This window comes from Ursus americanus, chromosome 14 (genome assembly GCF_024610735.1).
Source record: "Ursus americanus isolate L20-20 chromosome 14, mUrsAme1.1.p, whole genome shotgun sequence".
In the NCBI taxonomy this organism is placed as follows: Eukaryota; Metazoa; Chordata; class Mammalia; order Carnivora; family Ursidae; genus Ursus; species Ursus americanus.
This window is the reverse complement of record NC_142140.1, coordinates 41,414,808-41,431,282: the sequence shown is the minus strand read 5'-3', so window position 1 is coordinate 41,431,282 and position 16,475 is coordinate 41,414,808. Positions and strand designations below refer to the sequence as shown.

At 50.3% G+C, this 16,475-nt stretch overlaps 1 protein-coding gene across 1 annotated transcript; it reads left to right on the top strand.

The window, feature by feature from the left end:
- Positions 1-2: 2 nt before the first annotated feature.
- Positions 3-15,679, top strand: FAM240A (family with sequence similarity 240 member A). Its single transcript, XM_045778368.2, has 3 exons — positions 3-221; positions 10,420-10,565; positions 14,955-15,679. Exons 2-3 carry the CDS (start codon positions 10,423-10,425, stop codon positions 15,085-15,087), a joined length of 276 nt encoding a protein of 91 aa, XP_045634324.2. The 5' UTR covers positions 3-221; positions 10,420-10,422; the 3' UTR covers positions 15,088-15,679.
- The last annotated feature ends 796 nt before the right edge of the window (positions 15,680-16,475 follow it).

Genomic DNA, 16,475 nt, shown 5'->3' with positions numbered 1-16,475 from the left:
CACCGTGTCCCTGGAATGAGACCTCGGTGACTCTGCTACTAATTTGGTGCATGTAACCTTGAAAGGTTGAAGCCTTTCGGTAACTCCTCCGCTCTGCATATAAAGGGTTGGGACCCTGAGGTTTCAGGACCAGGCGGTGGCGTCTGTAACTGCCCACGCCCACGCTACAGTACTTGCCCTCCTTTCTAGCTGATCGAGACAGCAGCAGACGCATCTCAAAGGTACAGGATGTTGAACTTGAGTGTGCGTGGGATGGGTGTTTATCTTGCCCTTCTCGGGGGCAAGTGAAATGGATACAGTCCTTGTAAGAGCCTGTCGTTTTCAGCCCCTGGAATGATGCATCTTCCCCTCTGACCCGCCTGCCTCGCATCTGCTTGGGAATGACAGAAATCTCAATGGGGCTTTTCCATGTCTGATATACCTATATTTAAACGATGCTACAACCCCTAGAACCAATACCCTCAGGGAATGTTTAAAGAGAGATGCTCAGCCCCGGAGGGCTTCTCAGAGGGCAGGTGCTCAAGAGCCAGCAAATTCGGGGCTTTATCATTCTCCAGCGAGCTTCTTAAACGTTAAGATGCATGTGAATCATCTAGCGATTAGGTTAAAATGCAGCTTTTGATTCCGAGTCTGGTTTTGATAAATTCTGTGTTCGCAGTAATCTCTAGGTGATGCCCGGTGGGCTCATGGGACAACTGAGTGTCAGGGTTCAGTGGTGTTTCGGGGACAGTAAATAATCTTTAAATAAGCAATGACCGCATCATATCAAATCAGCAAAAAGTCAAGATACTTTTTACCAAAGACAATTCTCACCTACTTTTAAATTTTATTTTTATCTTACAATAGAGAAGAAAAAAAAAAAACGACTCTCGCGCATCCTGGGTTCCATGAATTTATCAAACGTACAGCTCTGTGTAGCTACCATCAGAATCAGGAGACAAAACAATTCCATTGGCCCCCAAGGTCCCTCATGCTGTGCCTCTGTGGTTGCCCTCACCTTCTTCCACTAACCCCAGGCAATTATAGTTTTGTCTTTTCAAGAATGTCATATAAATGGAATCATAGAGCATATCGTCTGTTGAGACTGGCTCCTTCCACTCAGCACCATGCCTTTGGATTCATCCAAGTTACTGAATGTATCAATAGCTTGTTTCTTTTTATTGCCCCACAGTATTCCATTGTGTGGATGTCTGCCAGTTCTTATCCATTCATGCACTGAAGGACTCTCAGGCTGTTTCCACTTTTCCATAGTTATAAATAGAACTGTGTACAGGTGTGCAGGTTTTTGCTAGAACATGAGCTTGCCCTTCTCTAGGCTAAATACCTGGAAGTGGGATTGCTGTATATGTTTAACTCGGTAAGAAACTGCCAAACTGGGTTTCTGGATAATACCTGTGTCACGTGGCATCCCCAGCAGCAGAGTACGAGCCTTCCAATTGCTCCACACCCATCCTCTAGCACTTGTCAGTGACCTTTATGTGGGCCATTCTTAGAGCGGTGTGGTGGTATCTCTACCTGGTTTGAATTTGCATTTCCCTAGAGGTTAGTGATGTCCAATGATGGTAATGATGTCTTTTAATGTACTTATTTCATATTTTTGCATCCTCGTTGATGAAGTAGTGTTAAAGTGCATTGTCCAACCTTTAAACGGTTGTTTGCTTTCATGTTGTTGAATTTCAAGAGTTCTTTATATATTCTGGGTACAAACCTTTTGTCATCTCTGTGATTCGTAAATATGTATTTTTTCCAGTTCATATCTTGTGTTTCATTCCCTTCACACTGTCTTTTGCAGAACAATGTTTTTTTTATTTTGATGAAACCCAATCTGTCCATTTTTCTTTTATGGATTGTGCTTTTGATGTCATAACTAAACACTCTGCCTGACCTCAAACCACACAAGCAAAAAAATTCTATGTTTTCTGCTTAAAGTTTTACAGTTTTAAGTTTTACATTAGATCTATGATCTATTTTGAATTAAGAAGTTCTGGGGTTTAGGTAGAGGTGATTTTGGGGTTTGGGCATATTGGCGTCCTGTGGTTCCAATGACTTTTGCTGACACCTTTTGGCAACACCACATGATAGCTTTGTAGTAAGTCTTACAATCAGGTAATGTGATTCCTTCAACTTTATTCTTCATTTTCAAACCTGCTTAGTTACTCTAGACCTTTTGTGTTTCCATATATGTGTTAGAATCAGTTTGTCTTTTTTTTTTAAGATTTATTTATTTATTTATTTGACAGAGATAGACAGCCGGCGAGAGAGGGAACACAAGCAGGGGGAGTGGGAGAGGAAGAAGCAGGCTCCCAGCGGAGGATCCTGATGTGGGACTCAATCCCGGAACACCGGGATCACGCCCTGAGCCGAAGGCAGACGCCCAACGACTGCGCTACCCAGGCGCCCCTAGAATCAGTTTGTCTTTACAAAACATTCAGGTTGGGTTTTTGTTAGAGTTGTGACGAAGCTACACCCTACTTTTGAGAGAACTGGTATCCCTGTCATGTTGAGTCTTCCAAAGCATGAACATGATACATCTCTCCATTTACCGAATTTTTCTTTCTACTTCATTCCTCAGCATTTTGCCTTTTTTAGCAAACATATTGTGTACATGCTTTGTTACATGTGTACCTAAGTATGTCGTTAGGGGGAGTTTTTGTAAATGACGTTGCATTTTTAATCTCAGTTTCCAGTTCGTTGCTAGCTTCTACTAACTTTTATGTATCCATCTCATGTCCTGCACCCTTGCTGGGAATCAGTTCTAGGAACTTTTCTCGTGGTTTGCTTCATGTGCACTAGAAAAGAATCTGGATTCTGCCATCATTGGGTGGAGAGATTTATAAATTACACTTAGATCTAGCTAGCTGGTGATGCTGTTCAATTTTTTCTAGATCTGTGACAGTTATCTCTCTGCTAGTTCCCCGTCTGGATCAGGTCCATGCACGTGCAGCCCAGAGGCCACCTTAGGCATCTGGTCTGTAAGCAACTTGTAGGGATCTCATTGCCAAGGTCCGCCCCTTCTGTGGTTTCTATCCCTGGTATTTTCCAGTTCCCTGGACTCACCTTTGCAGTCCTTCGGCCAGAAACCAGGGCTTTGGTGACCTGGTGTGCTGAGTGCTTCAGTGCTGCATTCACACCTGGGGTCAAGTGCAGGGGGCACTGAGAGGAGAAAAGCAGTGGAGGGGATCGGACCACAGCCCCTCCTCGCGGAGCAAGTTGTGCTGCCCTGGGGGTTTTGTGTCTGCGAAGCCCAGCTGCTGCCACGGGGTCAATTCCATTGCTGAGCCTCCCTCCCGTATGTCCAAACTTCCTAGAGAGTAGAGAGACTAGAGAAAGGAAAAGCACAAGATTTCCCTCGTTCCCTGAACATTACTACTCTCCTTTCTCCCCAGAGTCAGGGGACATGGAGCTCTCTCTGGCTGTGTTCCACTTCGGGGTCCCCCAGTGCCTTGAGTCTGAACTGGAGATCCCAGAGTAAAAATGGGGAACTCGGCCCCACCATTCAGGGGTGATAGGAATTCTGGTCTTCTCTAACCCACCTCTACTCTTTCGGAGTCCTCAATCAGCCGCCCCATACCTTGGTCCAGTCTTTCGAGCTGCCTTCTTCAGAGAGACAGGGGATAGAGCGTGCTTCCTCCATTTATCTGGAACCGGAACTCTCTGTTCTATTTCAAGTCGTGATCTCCGCGAAGCTTTTTGGAAGGTTGTGGAAAATCGTCACAAAATAGCTGCTCTTAAGAGGTTCTGGATGTGCAAGGCTGGTGGCCCGTAGGGTCGGCTGGTATGTAATGAACCACTCAGCCGAGAGTCACAAGAAGGATCGTCTGAGCTAAAATTGTTTAAAAAAAAAAACAGGGGCGCCTGGGTGGCTCAGTCGTTAAGCGTCTGCCTTCGGCTCAGGGCATGATCCCGGCGTTCCGGGATCGAGCCCCACATCAGGCTCCTCCGCTATGAGCCTGCTTCTTCCTCTCCCGCTCCCCCTGCTTGTGCTCCCTCTCTCGCTGGCTGTCTCTCTCTGTGTCAAATAAATAAATAAAATCTTAAAAAAAAAAAAAAACCTCCCATTCCTCAATTTGGGTTTAATCCTCTGATTAGCCTGAGACCTGGAAAATCAGATGGTTCGCACAGCATCAGGGCTCTCGGGGGACGAGTGTGCCTCTGGTTTAGTGAACACACTAACATCAGTTGGCCCTTCGTGCCACAGAAGCCTCACAGATACTCAAAGTTCAACCCAGTCTGTCTAACTGACCTGCCATGAAGGTGGTCCGTGCTGTCATTCTCTTGAAGCACTAATTGATTTTGTGGCGTTAAGTTCCTCATTGTCACGGACGTTATGGCTTTTCCGAGTTGGTGGCGATGGGCCGGAAGTCGAGCCACCAATTCTCTCGACGGGAGGGCACTGGTGGCTGGCGTTCTTGGTCCAAGGGATGCAGAGAATAGAGCCATTTGCTTATCAAGGACAATCCCCTGTGTTTCCAAAGGCCTTTCCAATTATTGACATCTTCCTCGTCACGTTTCTGCAAAGTAGAATAATTGTCTTGCTGTTAGAAGCCAGGAAACCGAAACACCAATGCTCGCAGAAACACCTGTTACCTGTGGAGGAATGGGCTAAGCCCCACCCTGAGGCGCTGGCAGAGTCTCCTGAGAGCTCGGAAGCACGGAACATGGGTAACTCTCTCTCTAGCCCAAAGACAGACAGTTCTTCTCTGCTTTTATCAAGCTATCACTTATGTGAATAAAATTCACCCGATTTCAGCAAGACAGCTTGGTCCGTTTTGGCAAACCATCTCTCAAAACAGGATATAGAACATTTCCATGACCCTAGAAAGTCCCGGTGCCCTTTTGCAGTCAGTCCCCTCCCCCGCCCCCACCTCAGGCCACCCCCCTCTGCTTCTGCACGGCTCGCATCACGGGCCCCTGCAGTGTCTCTGCTTCTTGGGTGCTCCCACCCACTCACCCTGCAGGTCCCTTCCCCTAAGAAGCACCCCGAACCCCTCAGACCAGGTCAGGTGACTCTTCTTGTGCCCCACCCGCATCCCAGCTCCTGTCACAGGAAGTGCTGGTGTGATGCGTCTCCCCAGCTCATTCCCGGTTACACCTGAAGTCACCTGGAGGAGACCCTGTCTTAGCCTGCTATCAGCCCTTGGGGGCTGGGAGCTTAGGAGTCCCAGATATCTTTTTTTTTTTTTTTTAATTTCAGGGGCTCCTGGGTGGCTCGGTCAGTGAAGTGTCTGCCTTCAGCTCAGGCCATGATCTCAGGGTGCTGGGATCGAGTCCTGCATCGGGCTCCTGGCTCAGTGGGGAGTCTGCTTCTCCTTCTGCCTCTGCCCCTCCCCCCCATTCATGCTCTCTCTCACAGGCACTCTCTCTCTCAAATAAATAAGTAAAATCTTTTAAAATTTTTATTTATTTGAGAGAGAGAGAACGTGGGGAGGGGTGAGGGGCAGAGGGAGAGAGAGAGAGAATCTCCAGTAGACTCCGCACTGAGCTTGGAGCCTGACGTGGGGCTCCACCCCGTGACCCTGAGATCAGGACCTGAGCCAAAACCAAGAGTTGGCCGCTTAACCAACTGAGCCACCCAGGTGCCCCAAGGAGTCCAGCTATCTTTAACTCCCTCTTTCTTCCTTTATAAAGTTGCCATTAGCATTGTTTCCTTGATGCCCCACAACTGGGGACAGCAGCTGCTACAGGTTCTGGCCAGACCGGGGACAATGACCGGAACAAGTTGGGAAGAAGATGAGGTCACTTATCTAACAGCAGAATGCATTTTTTCTTAGACTAGATCTTGCTCGTTTTCACCACTGTGCCACCGGCATTTTCCAGCAAAACAGCTGGTTAGGTTGGAAAAGAACGCGGTGGAGATGGGAGTGAAGGACGCCAGTCTTCACCCCAGTGGGAATCCGCCCCTCCTTGGGAAAGCACGCATCTTCCTTCTTACACGTGTGGGGCACCTCCCAGGGAATGGGCGTGGCGAGGCTCATCTCTGATGGATCAGAGACGAAAGGACGTAAGAACGACACCGCCCAGGGGCGCCTGGGTGGCTCAGTCGGTTGAGCATCCGATTCTTGGTTTCAGCTCAGGTCCTGATCTCCTGGGTCGTGGGATTGAGCCCTGAGTCGGGCTCTGCACTCAGCACATCATCTGCTTGAGATTCTCACTCCCTCTCCTTCTGTCCCGCCCACTTGTGCTCTCTCTCTGTCTCTCAGATAAATAAATCTTAAAAAAAAAAAAAAAAGAATGACACCAATCAGAAGCTTTTATCAAATGCTCCATTGAGCGCGATCCTACATGGGACGTTGTCCAACGTCAAAACCTGACAATCTTCTGGCTTGTCATCTAAGTGTCCCTAAATAGTGCTCAGCAGACCAGGGACAGAGCGAAATGAATCTCAGCCACACACTCGAGAAGCCGAACATTCAACATTATGTACAAATAAGGAAAAGTGACACTTAATTTAGGGCTGTCAATCATACTCTGTGAGCTGTGGCTAATGACGTCCTTGTGCCAGATAATAGTCTGAGAAAATCAGAGGCCCGGGACTGGGCTCACGAGAGCCCAGCACACAGCACGATGCTTGACACACATGTGCGTTCGGCATTTCATGACCATGATCTGATTTAATCTTCATAACAATCCCATTTCGCAGATGAAAACTGAGGTGCAGAACACATTGAAGAGAATCCCAAAGCTCTGGGGTGACCCCGGCAGGGCGCCCATTCTCCTCTGTCTCTCACCATCCTGCTTGTCGTGATGGGAATGCGGGTCCCCAGGGTGAAGCAGGGTGCACACAGCATTAAGCAGGCCGGGCAGGTGCCTCGGCCTATCTGCTACGGGCAAGATGAGATTTCGTGAAATAGCCCATTCCAGGAGGTGCCGGGACAGGAGAGACAGCAACTGGGCTCAGAGTGTGGCTTGGGGAAGGGAGAGTCCCAGACAGACCCTGAGTCTCTCTGTAGCAAGAGGAGAGAGAGAGCTGGAGAGTGCAGGGCTCCCTGAGGAGGGCTGGGAAGCACGGGTGGGCATTTGCAGTGGTTCGGGAGGCCAGCCCTGGCGCACGGGGTGGGAATACATCTGTAAAAGAGGTAAAGGGTACATTACCTTCATGGCTGCAAACAGGCCCAGTGTGGCCCAAACTCCTCTCTCCTCTGGCCAGCAGGGTCCAAGAAAAAGTGTTCTGATGCTCACGGGTGGGGCGGGAATGGACTCTGTGGTGTCCGCAGCCCTCGGCTCCCTACCTGGTGCAGGTATTTTGCTCCCCTATGACGAATGCCTGGCCCTGCGGTGTTGGGTCCGTGATTCTGCCTTAACTCCCTCTGCTCTTGGTGACGCCCCTGGTGTGGAGCCCCAGAAGTTCGGCCCAAAAGGGGGCTGGAGCAGACGGAGTGTGAGTGGTTTCCACAGCTTGCTGCCCACTTTCCACCGGTCTGGCCTCGCCGTGATCGTGCGCGCCCCGTGGGAGGCCTCCCTTGTTTTCAGCAATTCTCTCAATCTGCCTCCCAAGTCTGGCAGCCCCCAGACCCAAACACAGCTAGTGCCTCTGGGCGAGCTGTTGTAAAGTGCCCGACATTGGACACAGTCCGCGTTCAGGCTCAGCCTTCCATTTTCCTAAATAAGTAAAAAAAAAAAATTCAGAGTAAAAATGAGCCCAATGAGCCCTCCAAATTTTGTGGCAAAAAAATCTAAAGAGCATTTACCTCCCTGAAGTGATTCTCCCCTGAATGCCAGAAACTTCGTATGAACTCAGAATGATCAGAATCAGAGAGTTCTTTCCTTCCCCACCCCCCACCCCCAAACCTGTTCTACAGGGTCCTGCAAGGCCAAGTCCTCCAGCGCCAGTGGGTGGGCAAGGTGGCGTGGGAGAGCCCCTCCCACTGTCCCCGCACACTTTCCCTCCATGCCTGAAGCATTGCAAAGGGACCACCACCACTCCCGGGCCAGCCCTTCCTGATAAAGACAACTGGGTGGCAGAAGGGGGGGGGGGGTTATTCGGTTCAACAGGTGTCTATTGAGCACCGGAACACACTTTTTTTTTAAAGACTTTATTTATTTATTTGACAGAGAGAGAGACAGCGAGAGAGGGAACACAAGCAGGGGGAATGGGAGAGGGAGAAGCAGGCTCCCAGCGCTCCCGGTGGAGCAGGGACCCTGATGCGGGGCTCGATCCCAGGACCCTGGGATCACACCCTGAGCCAAAGGCAGACGCTTAACGACTGAGCCACCCAGCACTGGGACACGTTTAAGACAGTGAAATAAAATAGGAAAAATCCTCGTTTCTGAAAAATTCTACTCTGGGGTGGGGGGCTAACTACAGTCAGCAGTCAGCGAGCTCCCTGCTATTCTGCCAGGAATGTAAGAGATCACTGAGCACTTCCAGCAGGTAAGAAAGTCACACTTCTCCTCCACAGGGAACAGTTAGGGGCAGGGGATGGAGCCTGGGCCCTGAGTGTGCCAGCTGCCTCACTTAGCATCCAAATGACTTTGATGAAGCCAAACTGCTAAGTCCAAGCCTCAGTTTTCTTACCTGCAAAATGGGAAAATAGTGCCTACTTTGCAAAGATGGCTGTGACGATGACCTCTCCACGCCTCTATGCCCAGCCCTCGTCACCTCGACTTCCTTGGAACCAACACCGGACACAGACATGACCACCGCATGAGAGGACACGATCCAAGTTGGCAGTTCTCACCTTGGATACACAGGGGGAGCTTTCAAAAACCCGGATGCCCAGGCCACACAGCAGGCTGCTCAAATCAGACTCCCTGGGGCTGACGCCCGGGTGTCAGGTTTTCACAAGAGCTCGCCAAGAGATTCCAGTGGGCAGCCAAGGTCAACAGCCGCTGATCCAGAAGGAAAGAGAAGTGGAATTATTTCATCTCTATAGAAAGTTGGGGAGGTTATTCTTACTCACTGTTAATTACAGTATTATGCCCCGTACAATTTGAGGTTTACAAACTACACGAGTTATATTTATTCGGAAACGTATACGTGGCTAAATGGTTTCATATTCTTGATCAAATTTCATCTTCAGAGAAAATTTTTTTAAAGATTTTATTTATTTGAGAGAGAGTGAGTGAGAGAGAAAGAGCACAAGCCGGGGGGAGAGGTAGAGAGAGAGGGAGAAGCAGAGGGAGAGGGAGAAGCAGACTCCCCACTGAGCAGGGAACCCCGATCCATCGGGGCTCCATCCCAGGACCCTGGGATCATGACCTGAGCCGAAGGCAGACGCTTCACCGACTGAGCAACCCAGGCACCCCTTCAGAGAAATGTTAAAGCTGAGAAAACTGAGGCCTGGAGAATTTATTGACAAGCAGAAGGTGTGTCAAGTGAATGGACAAACAGGTCCAGAGTCCTCGTCTGGCTTGAAACCCTCTCTGCTTCCACCCTGCCCCAGTGTTTCCGATGATCTCTGCAAGAGAGCTGGTCCACACCTGCACACTGAGTGCCAGGCCCTGGGTCCTGACGCCCCTTCAGTACTCCCCCTCCCCCCATTAGCACCCAGGCAGCTCGACCTGCCCAGCACTGCTCAAGGCCCCTCGCCATGAGCCCCCTCCTCTGCTGTTTCCCATCGTGCACAGGCACTGAAGTCTCCACTGGCACCCCCTCACCCGCGTTTGGCAGGTAGAGCTGGCCACCCCCAAGATGCCTTGCGAACCCGTCCACTTTCCATTAACCTGGCCTCCACTGCCTGGTCACCAACTTCTCCTTAGACATTTCCAACAGGCCACTGCTTCTCCCCCTGCACCCCTCGCCCCTCCAGTCCCTGCTTCTGGCCTGTCTGCTGGACCCACTGAGGTCTGGGAGTTGGGCAGAGTTTCCTCCTGTAAAACTGCGAGCATTCTCGAGCGTCTGACAGAGAGTCCCATGCAAAAGTGCTCGCACCCTCGCGCCGCACCCTAAAGCGGCCTGCTCCCGGTGCGCCAGACGCGGGGACCGCTTTGCGTGACAAGCCCCTTCCGCGAAGGGCTTGAAAACAGTCAGAAGTATGCGGCCTACCTTCTGCCTCGTGGAACCACAGGCAGGTTCTGTAACTCCTCACACGTCTCACCCCTAAAATGAGGAAGGGCAGGCCCGCTCGCGGGGATGCTGGGATGACGACAAAGGGACCGCGCACCAAACGCCTGGCGCGCATCACCTGCTGATAGGAAGTGGAGAAGGCGGTGCTTCTCAAATGGGAGAACGGGAGGAGGAAGGAAGGTCATAGGTGTTTGCCGGGTGCCCGTGCGCCACGCGGTGCTCCGCCGGGGAGCGTCTGCGTCCGCGTCACTGTGTCCTGGCAACAGGCGGTGAGGCTCAGTGGCTGGCCAGGGTCCCCCTCAAATACATGGCAGGGGCCGCGTTCACAGAGTCTGTACCCTTCAGAGTCCGAGGGAGCGTGTTCCACGGCGGTCCGTGTTCCACGGGGGTCCGACTGACGTGTCCTTTTCCAGGGGATGAACAATCAGTACGTCCGCCGGGAGATCTTCTGCGGGAACACCTGCCACGAGCTCAAGCGCTTCTGGGAGCGGGAGATCGGCAAGCAGACCTACTACCGCGAATCCGAGGAGTACCGCCTGGGGAGAAGTGCCCTGAGGAAGTACGTGGCTCGTTTGTCTACCTTTATTATTATTATTTTTTTTTAAATAGACTTTATTTGGGGGGCACCTGGGTGGCTCAGGCGGTTAAGCACCCGTCTCTTGATGTGGGCTCAGGTCATGATCTCAGGGTCGTGGGACTGAGCCCGAGTCGAAGTCCCCTTGAGATGCTCCCTCTCCCTCTGCCCCTCCCCCCACTCATGCGCGTGTTCCCGCTCTCTCGCTCCCTCAAATAAATAAATAAAATCTTTTTAAAAAAATAAAAACAGGCTTTATTTTTTAGGGCACTTTTAGGCTCACAGCAAAATTAAGCAGAAAGTAGAATTCCTATATATATCCCATGCCATCAACATCCCCACCATGGACTCACGTGGACACCGCATTACCACCCTTGTTTGTCTATTTTCTTTTTTTAGAACAAAACTGATTTCCCTGGAAGAATGCCAGACGGGCATCTTAGACGACCTGATTATTTCAATCTTCCTTGCATGTGCTCCTGTCACCACCTCTAGTTGTGGGCAGTCACTGTAAACATTCTTCCACGTTAACAAATGGACACGTTGATCTGAATCTTTATAAATGGAAAAATCTCTCCTCTTTGTCACCATTTCTAGGGCATGACGGTTGCACTAAATTTGGGGAGCAGGTCAGCAGATGTGTCCGTGAAAAGCAGCCAAGCAAAGGAGACAGTGACCGATGCTCCGTGCTCATTTGCATGAAGACACAGGATGCCCCGCGGGGTTCTCTGAGGGGGGCGAGGGGTTGTCACCCCTCTGCTGGACATCCCAGCTGCAGCCACGCTAGTCTGCCCCCTGCAACACAGTAACCCCTTTGGCCAAACCAGGGTTGCCATGGCTGTGGGAACAGGGGCAGCTCACCACCGTCACACACTGCCTCCACTTGGGGGAGCCAGTGAGGGCCCCGCCCCTCTGGGTCCTTTGTCCTCTCTTGGAACAGCTCAGCCGCTGTCTGAAAAGGGCACAGCCAGGGGTGGTGGGGCAGCTGTGTGCTGGCCCGACGGCGGGGGTCGGGACTCCACCAGTGCATGCTTGCTGGGCTGACGGTACGCACCAGGTCACACAACTGAAACTCACAGTCGCCTTCCAAACGCCCTCCTGAGCCCCAGACGGAAACCGGCCTCTTCCACACGTGGAGACCTGCTCGGCCTACCGTATTCCCGGCCTCAGGCAAGGAGAAGCAGGCTGTCCTAGCTGCTGGAGGGTCGTGTTAGGGCGTGTCCTCCAGGGATTCCCTGAGAAGCTGAGGTGCACGCTCAGTCATTTCTGTGGTCCCTGCCATCTCCCGTCCCCAGGCCAGGCCACTCAGCATGCTGCCCACGCCGTGCACATGCGTGTGCCCCACCGTGCATATGCGTGTGTCCCCTCGGGGAACACGCAGAAGGTCTCAGGCGCAGTGGAACTGCTTGAAGAAGATGCAGAAAGTGAGGTGCACGCCAAGGGGTGAGCAAATCAGCTCCGAAACAAACCGCAGTTTGTTAAAACAGGAAAATACACGTGCACAGTGTCGGTCTATGCACATAACACAAGACTGCAGAAAATAAGCTTCCTGGCTGGTGATATGGCGAGACTCGAACTTCTTTATCCTTCTCCCCTTCTTCCCATTTGAACCTCGCTCCCCCCTCCAGAAGGTCTCTGCGCTCACCCACTACTCCGTCTCGTCCCTGCTCAAGATGGAGAAGATGGTCCCAGTTCATTAGGTGGTTCTGAGGCTGGGACAGGAACACGTGCCCAAGGTCAGTTCCCCTGCGTCCCGCGCTCAGCCACTTAGTCCAGAACTGAGTGTAGCAGAGGCAGAACGCCAGGGGAGCGTCTGAGCCCCTGTGATCCGGGCGAGCTGGCAGATCTCCCTGTGCCTTGGGTTTCTCCTTGTTACTTTGACCAGTGTTCCACGGCCTGACTGATGACTTGATGTTCTCTCAACGGCTGAAATGCGCGTGTTGAAATCTTCAGCCGTCATTGCGAATTTGTCTCTTTCTCCTTACAGCTCGGTCTCATTTCACTCTGTGTATTTGGAAGCTCTGTTTTTATACAAATGTTTGGGATTGTTATGTCCTCTTGATAAATTGATCCCTTTATTGCAAAATGACGCGCTTTCTCCTTGGTAACGTTCTTGCCTTTGAAATCCACCTTGTCTGACTCTACTGCAACCACTCGGTTTCTTTGATTGGGGTTAAGAGGGAATCTTTTCTCATCCATTTGCTACAGGATTTTTGGTCCCTTAACGCCCGCGGTTCTTGGTCACAGCGCTTTGAAGAATGAAGAGGTAGACCAGACAGAGTGGTGGGCAGCAAAGCAAAGTTTATCGAGCGATAGTATAAAGCTCCCGGAGAGGGAGGGGACCCGAGAGGGTTGCTATTTCAGCGTTCAAATCTAGGGGTTTTATAAGCTCTTTCGAGGACCTATCTTGAGCACCCTGAGTGTGGGTCCCTGTGGATTGGCTGCTAAGATGTGCCAATCAGGGCTTTGATCACGCACCTGTCTGCCTCTCGGGTTCTTGTTCCCGTGTTGCTGGTCTTCTGGGCTGACATCTGGAGACCAACTGCCTCAACCTGGGGTAGTGACCGATGTTTTATGGCTAATTGTTTTGTTTCAGGATGTTTTGCAAAAGTCACTCCTGCAGAGGCTGCCAGACAGATGCTATGGTGGCCTTGTCGAAGCTGTGAAGCAGGATGCTAGGCCGGCTTTGTCTCAGCTGTCCCACCAGCTCCCTGATGCCTTGTTGGGGACCCTGGCCCTGACTCCCTAAGTGTCTAATTCACCTCTAACACTTTTAGTTTTAACCTATTGCCATCTTCATAATACAGGTGATTTTCCTGCAGGCAACATTTATTTCAATATCGGTTTTTATTCAATTTGGCGATCCTGCCTTTTAATCCGGTGGCTCACATCATTAACACAAACTGGTGCAATTGGGTTTAAATCTGCCATGTTGCCATTTGTCTCCTGTTCTCTCACCTGGGCTTCATTCCTTTCTTTTTCTGCCTTCTTTGGGGTTAATTACATATTCATCATGATTTCGTGCCATGTCTTCTGTTGGCTTTTCCATGATATCTCTTGGTGTTACTCGAGGGTTACTTTAGGGTCTCTGTCACCGTGTGCCTTCTAGCCCCACATGGTCTCCTGCAGGGCGTGGGAGGCTTCCAGAGGTGGAGCCCCGCTGCTCCCCCCTTGGCCTTTGTGCAAAGTGCAATTCTGCTTCCACACACCTCACAAACCCCATGCAGTTTCATTAACAGGTTTGCTTTCAGACACTGATTACCTTTTTAGGAGAGTCAAGTTGGGAGGGAAAATTATACCCACACGGTCGCCTTCTCAGGGGCCCTTCCCTCCATCCTTCAGATCCCGATTTCCATCTGGTGTCGTCCTCCCTCCGCTTGATGGATTTCCTTTAACGTGTCCTGTAGGGACAGGCTGCTGGTGACGAATTCTTTCAGTTTTTGTATGGCTGAAGACATCTTTATTTCACCTCTGTTTTTGAAAGATAGCTTGGCTGAGTAAACAATTCTAGATGGACAGAGGCTCCCCCCGCCCCCGCCCGCCGTACTTTGGTTTGTTTTTTTTTTTAAGTTTTTTTTCTTCACTTTAAAGTAAGCTCTACGGGGCGCCTGGGTGGCACAGCGGTTGAGCGTCTGCCTTTGGCTCAGGGTGTGATCCCGGCGTTATGGGATCAAGCCCCACATCAGGCTCTTCTGCTGTGAGCCTGCTTCTTCCTCTCCCACTCCCCCTGCTTGTGTTCCCTCTCTCGCTGGCTGTCTCTCTCTCCGTCGAATAAATAAATAAAATCTTTAAAAAAAAATAAAAAAAAATAAAGTAAGCTCTACACTCAATGTAGGGCTCGAACCCACAACCCTGAGATCAAGAGTTAATTGTGTGCTCCACCCACTGAACCAGCTAGGCACCCCTCTCCCTGTACTTTAAAAGACATTGCACTCTCAAAGGAAAAGTTTGAAGGATTAAGACTAGAATATTCTGAACAGAAGTGAGAGCTAGATATATACCTATAAAATATAAGATATATGCTTATAAAATATAAAATAAATACCTATAAATATATAGAGCTAAATATATACCTATAAAAATACACAAATATTTAATATATTTAAATATACTATAGTTTTATTATAACACACAATTATAATATATGAATATATTTAAATATACAAAACATGCATATGTGAGTATGTAAATGTGCATATGTATAAATATATATCAAGTCGTCTGCATACCTTTTAAAACCTGAATGCACACACACACACACACACACACACACAGACACACAGAAAACTTCAGGGGGAAAAATAAGGAAAGAAGCATCCCCGAACCAACCACCATGGACATGGGTGCTCTGCTCAGTTTCGTTTCTATTTTCAGGCTCAGAGAGGAATGGAGGCAGAGAATGGAAGCAAAGCTGAGGCTGCGGAACAATCCAGATGAGGCCGAAAAGCGAGCAAACATGGGCCGGGATCTTCTTGCTTCGTTGGCTCAAGAGGAGTCAAAGCACTGAGGGGGCTCTGCCAGGAGAAGTCAGTGCAAATGCCCGCGTCCCTGAGCTGTGCCAGACAGATGTCACACTCCCCCTGACCTGTGACGGATCTACCCGTGTGTCCTCCCGGCACCACGTGGAAATGATCAGCCAGGTCAGCCCCCTCCGCACGGGGGTCAGGATATTAGCCCCAGAGTCCCTACAGATGAGATTATGTAATACCAGAGCTCCATGCAGCATACTTCATACTCATGTAATTACCTTCTAATCTTAAAATCTACATATTTTAAATTCTAAGCACACACCGGGAGTGGGGGGCGGGGAGCTGATCTCAACGGTCACACTTTAAACATTGCCCGCCAGTGTCTTTCCACGTCTCTCCTAAAAACAGTTTCGCGTGATCCTTTCTCTTGTTTTCCTTTTCCGAGAAGAGAAATGCACCCGTCTGCAGAAATAGCTGTATTGTAAATAGTCACAAAAATAAGGTTATGCAGAAATTGATCTAATGTTATTTCTCCTTCATGTGAATTTAATTGGACTCCTCAAAGCATGGTTGCCTGGAACACTTCGATCAGATCAGAGTAATTTTAATAAAGCTTGGTTGCCTGGCCACCACGGACGTGCACACTCTGTGTTTCACGGCTTTATTTTAAATCCCCACACGTCTGCCCTGGCCAGCTCTCTGTTGGCTCAGCTAAGGCGTATCTGGCCACCCCAATGAAGTGTTCGCCATCCACGCTCTGGACTTTGAAATGTCATGGTCACTCCCCAGCCGTCTCTCAAGACCCCAGTAGAGGGTGGCTACTTCCCAAAGTGCAAACTGAAACTGGGCCTTGGCAACAGTTTCCAGCCTGGGCAAGGGCTCCGAGAGACCATGCTGTGAGGTACCTGAAGGCTGTAGGCCTTGCATGCTCAGGAGCAATGTCACCAGGACACACAGACAGCAAGACAGGGGCCACTCCGGGCAGCAGCACGTGTGGCGATCCAGTGCTCAAAGGGCCCTGGTGTGCCGGACAGTGCGTCCGTCCACAACCCCAAGGAGCCCAGAAGGCCTCCATCAAGGCAGTGGGAGCCACCAGAAGACGAGAAGAGTTGGGAGAGCGTTTCCCCAGGTCCCATGCTCACCTGATCCAGCAAACAGCCACCCTTCCTCCCACTATGGTCTCTCATTCAACATGGGATTCAAGTCAACTAATACATTACAAATTGCAGCTGGGTTCAGGTGAGAGCATTGACAGAAGAGACGTTTCTGTTGAGTAGGAGGAAAAGAGGAATTAAATAGAGGAAGAAGAGAGGTCAGGGCTTGCAGGCAAGGGACTCTCGGAGGCAAAGTCCTGCCATCATGAACGACAATGGGATCCAAATGCAGGTGAAGATGTGTTCATTGACTCATTTGCCACACGCCAGGC

Coding starts and splice junctions, on each gene's coding strand:
- FAM240A (XM_045778368.2), top strand. CDS start 10,423: ATGAACAATCAGTACGTCCGCCGGGAGATCTTCTGCGGGAACACCTGC. Junction 10,566..14,954: donor GGGAGAAGTGCCCTGAGGAA/GTACGTGGCTCG, acceptor TTCTATTTTCAG/GCTCAGAGAGGAATGGAGGC.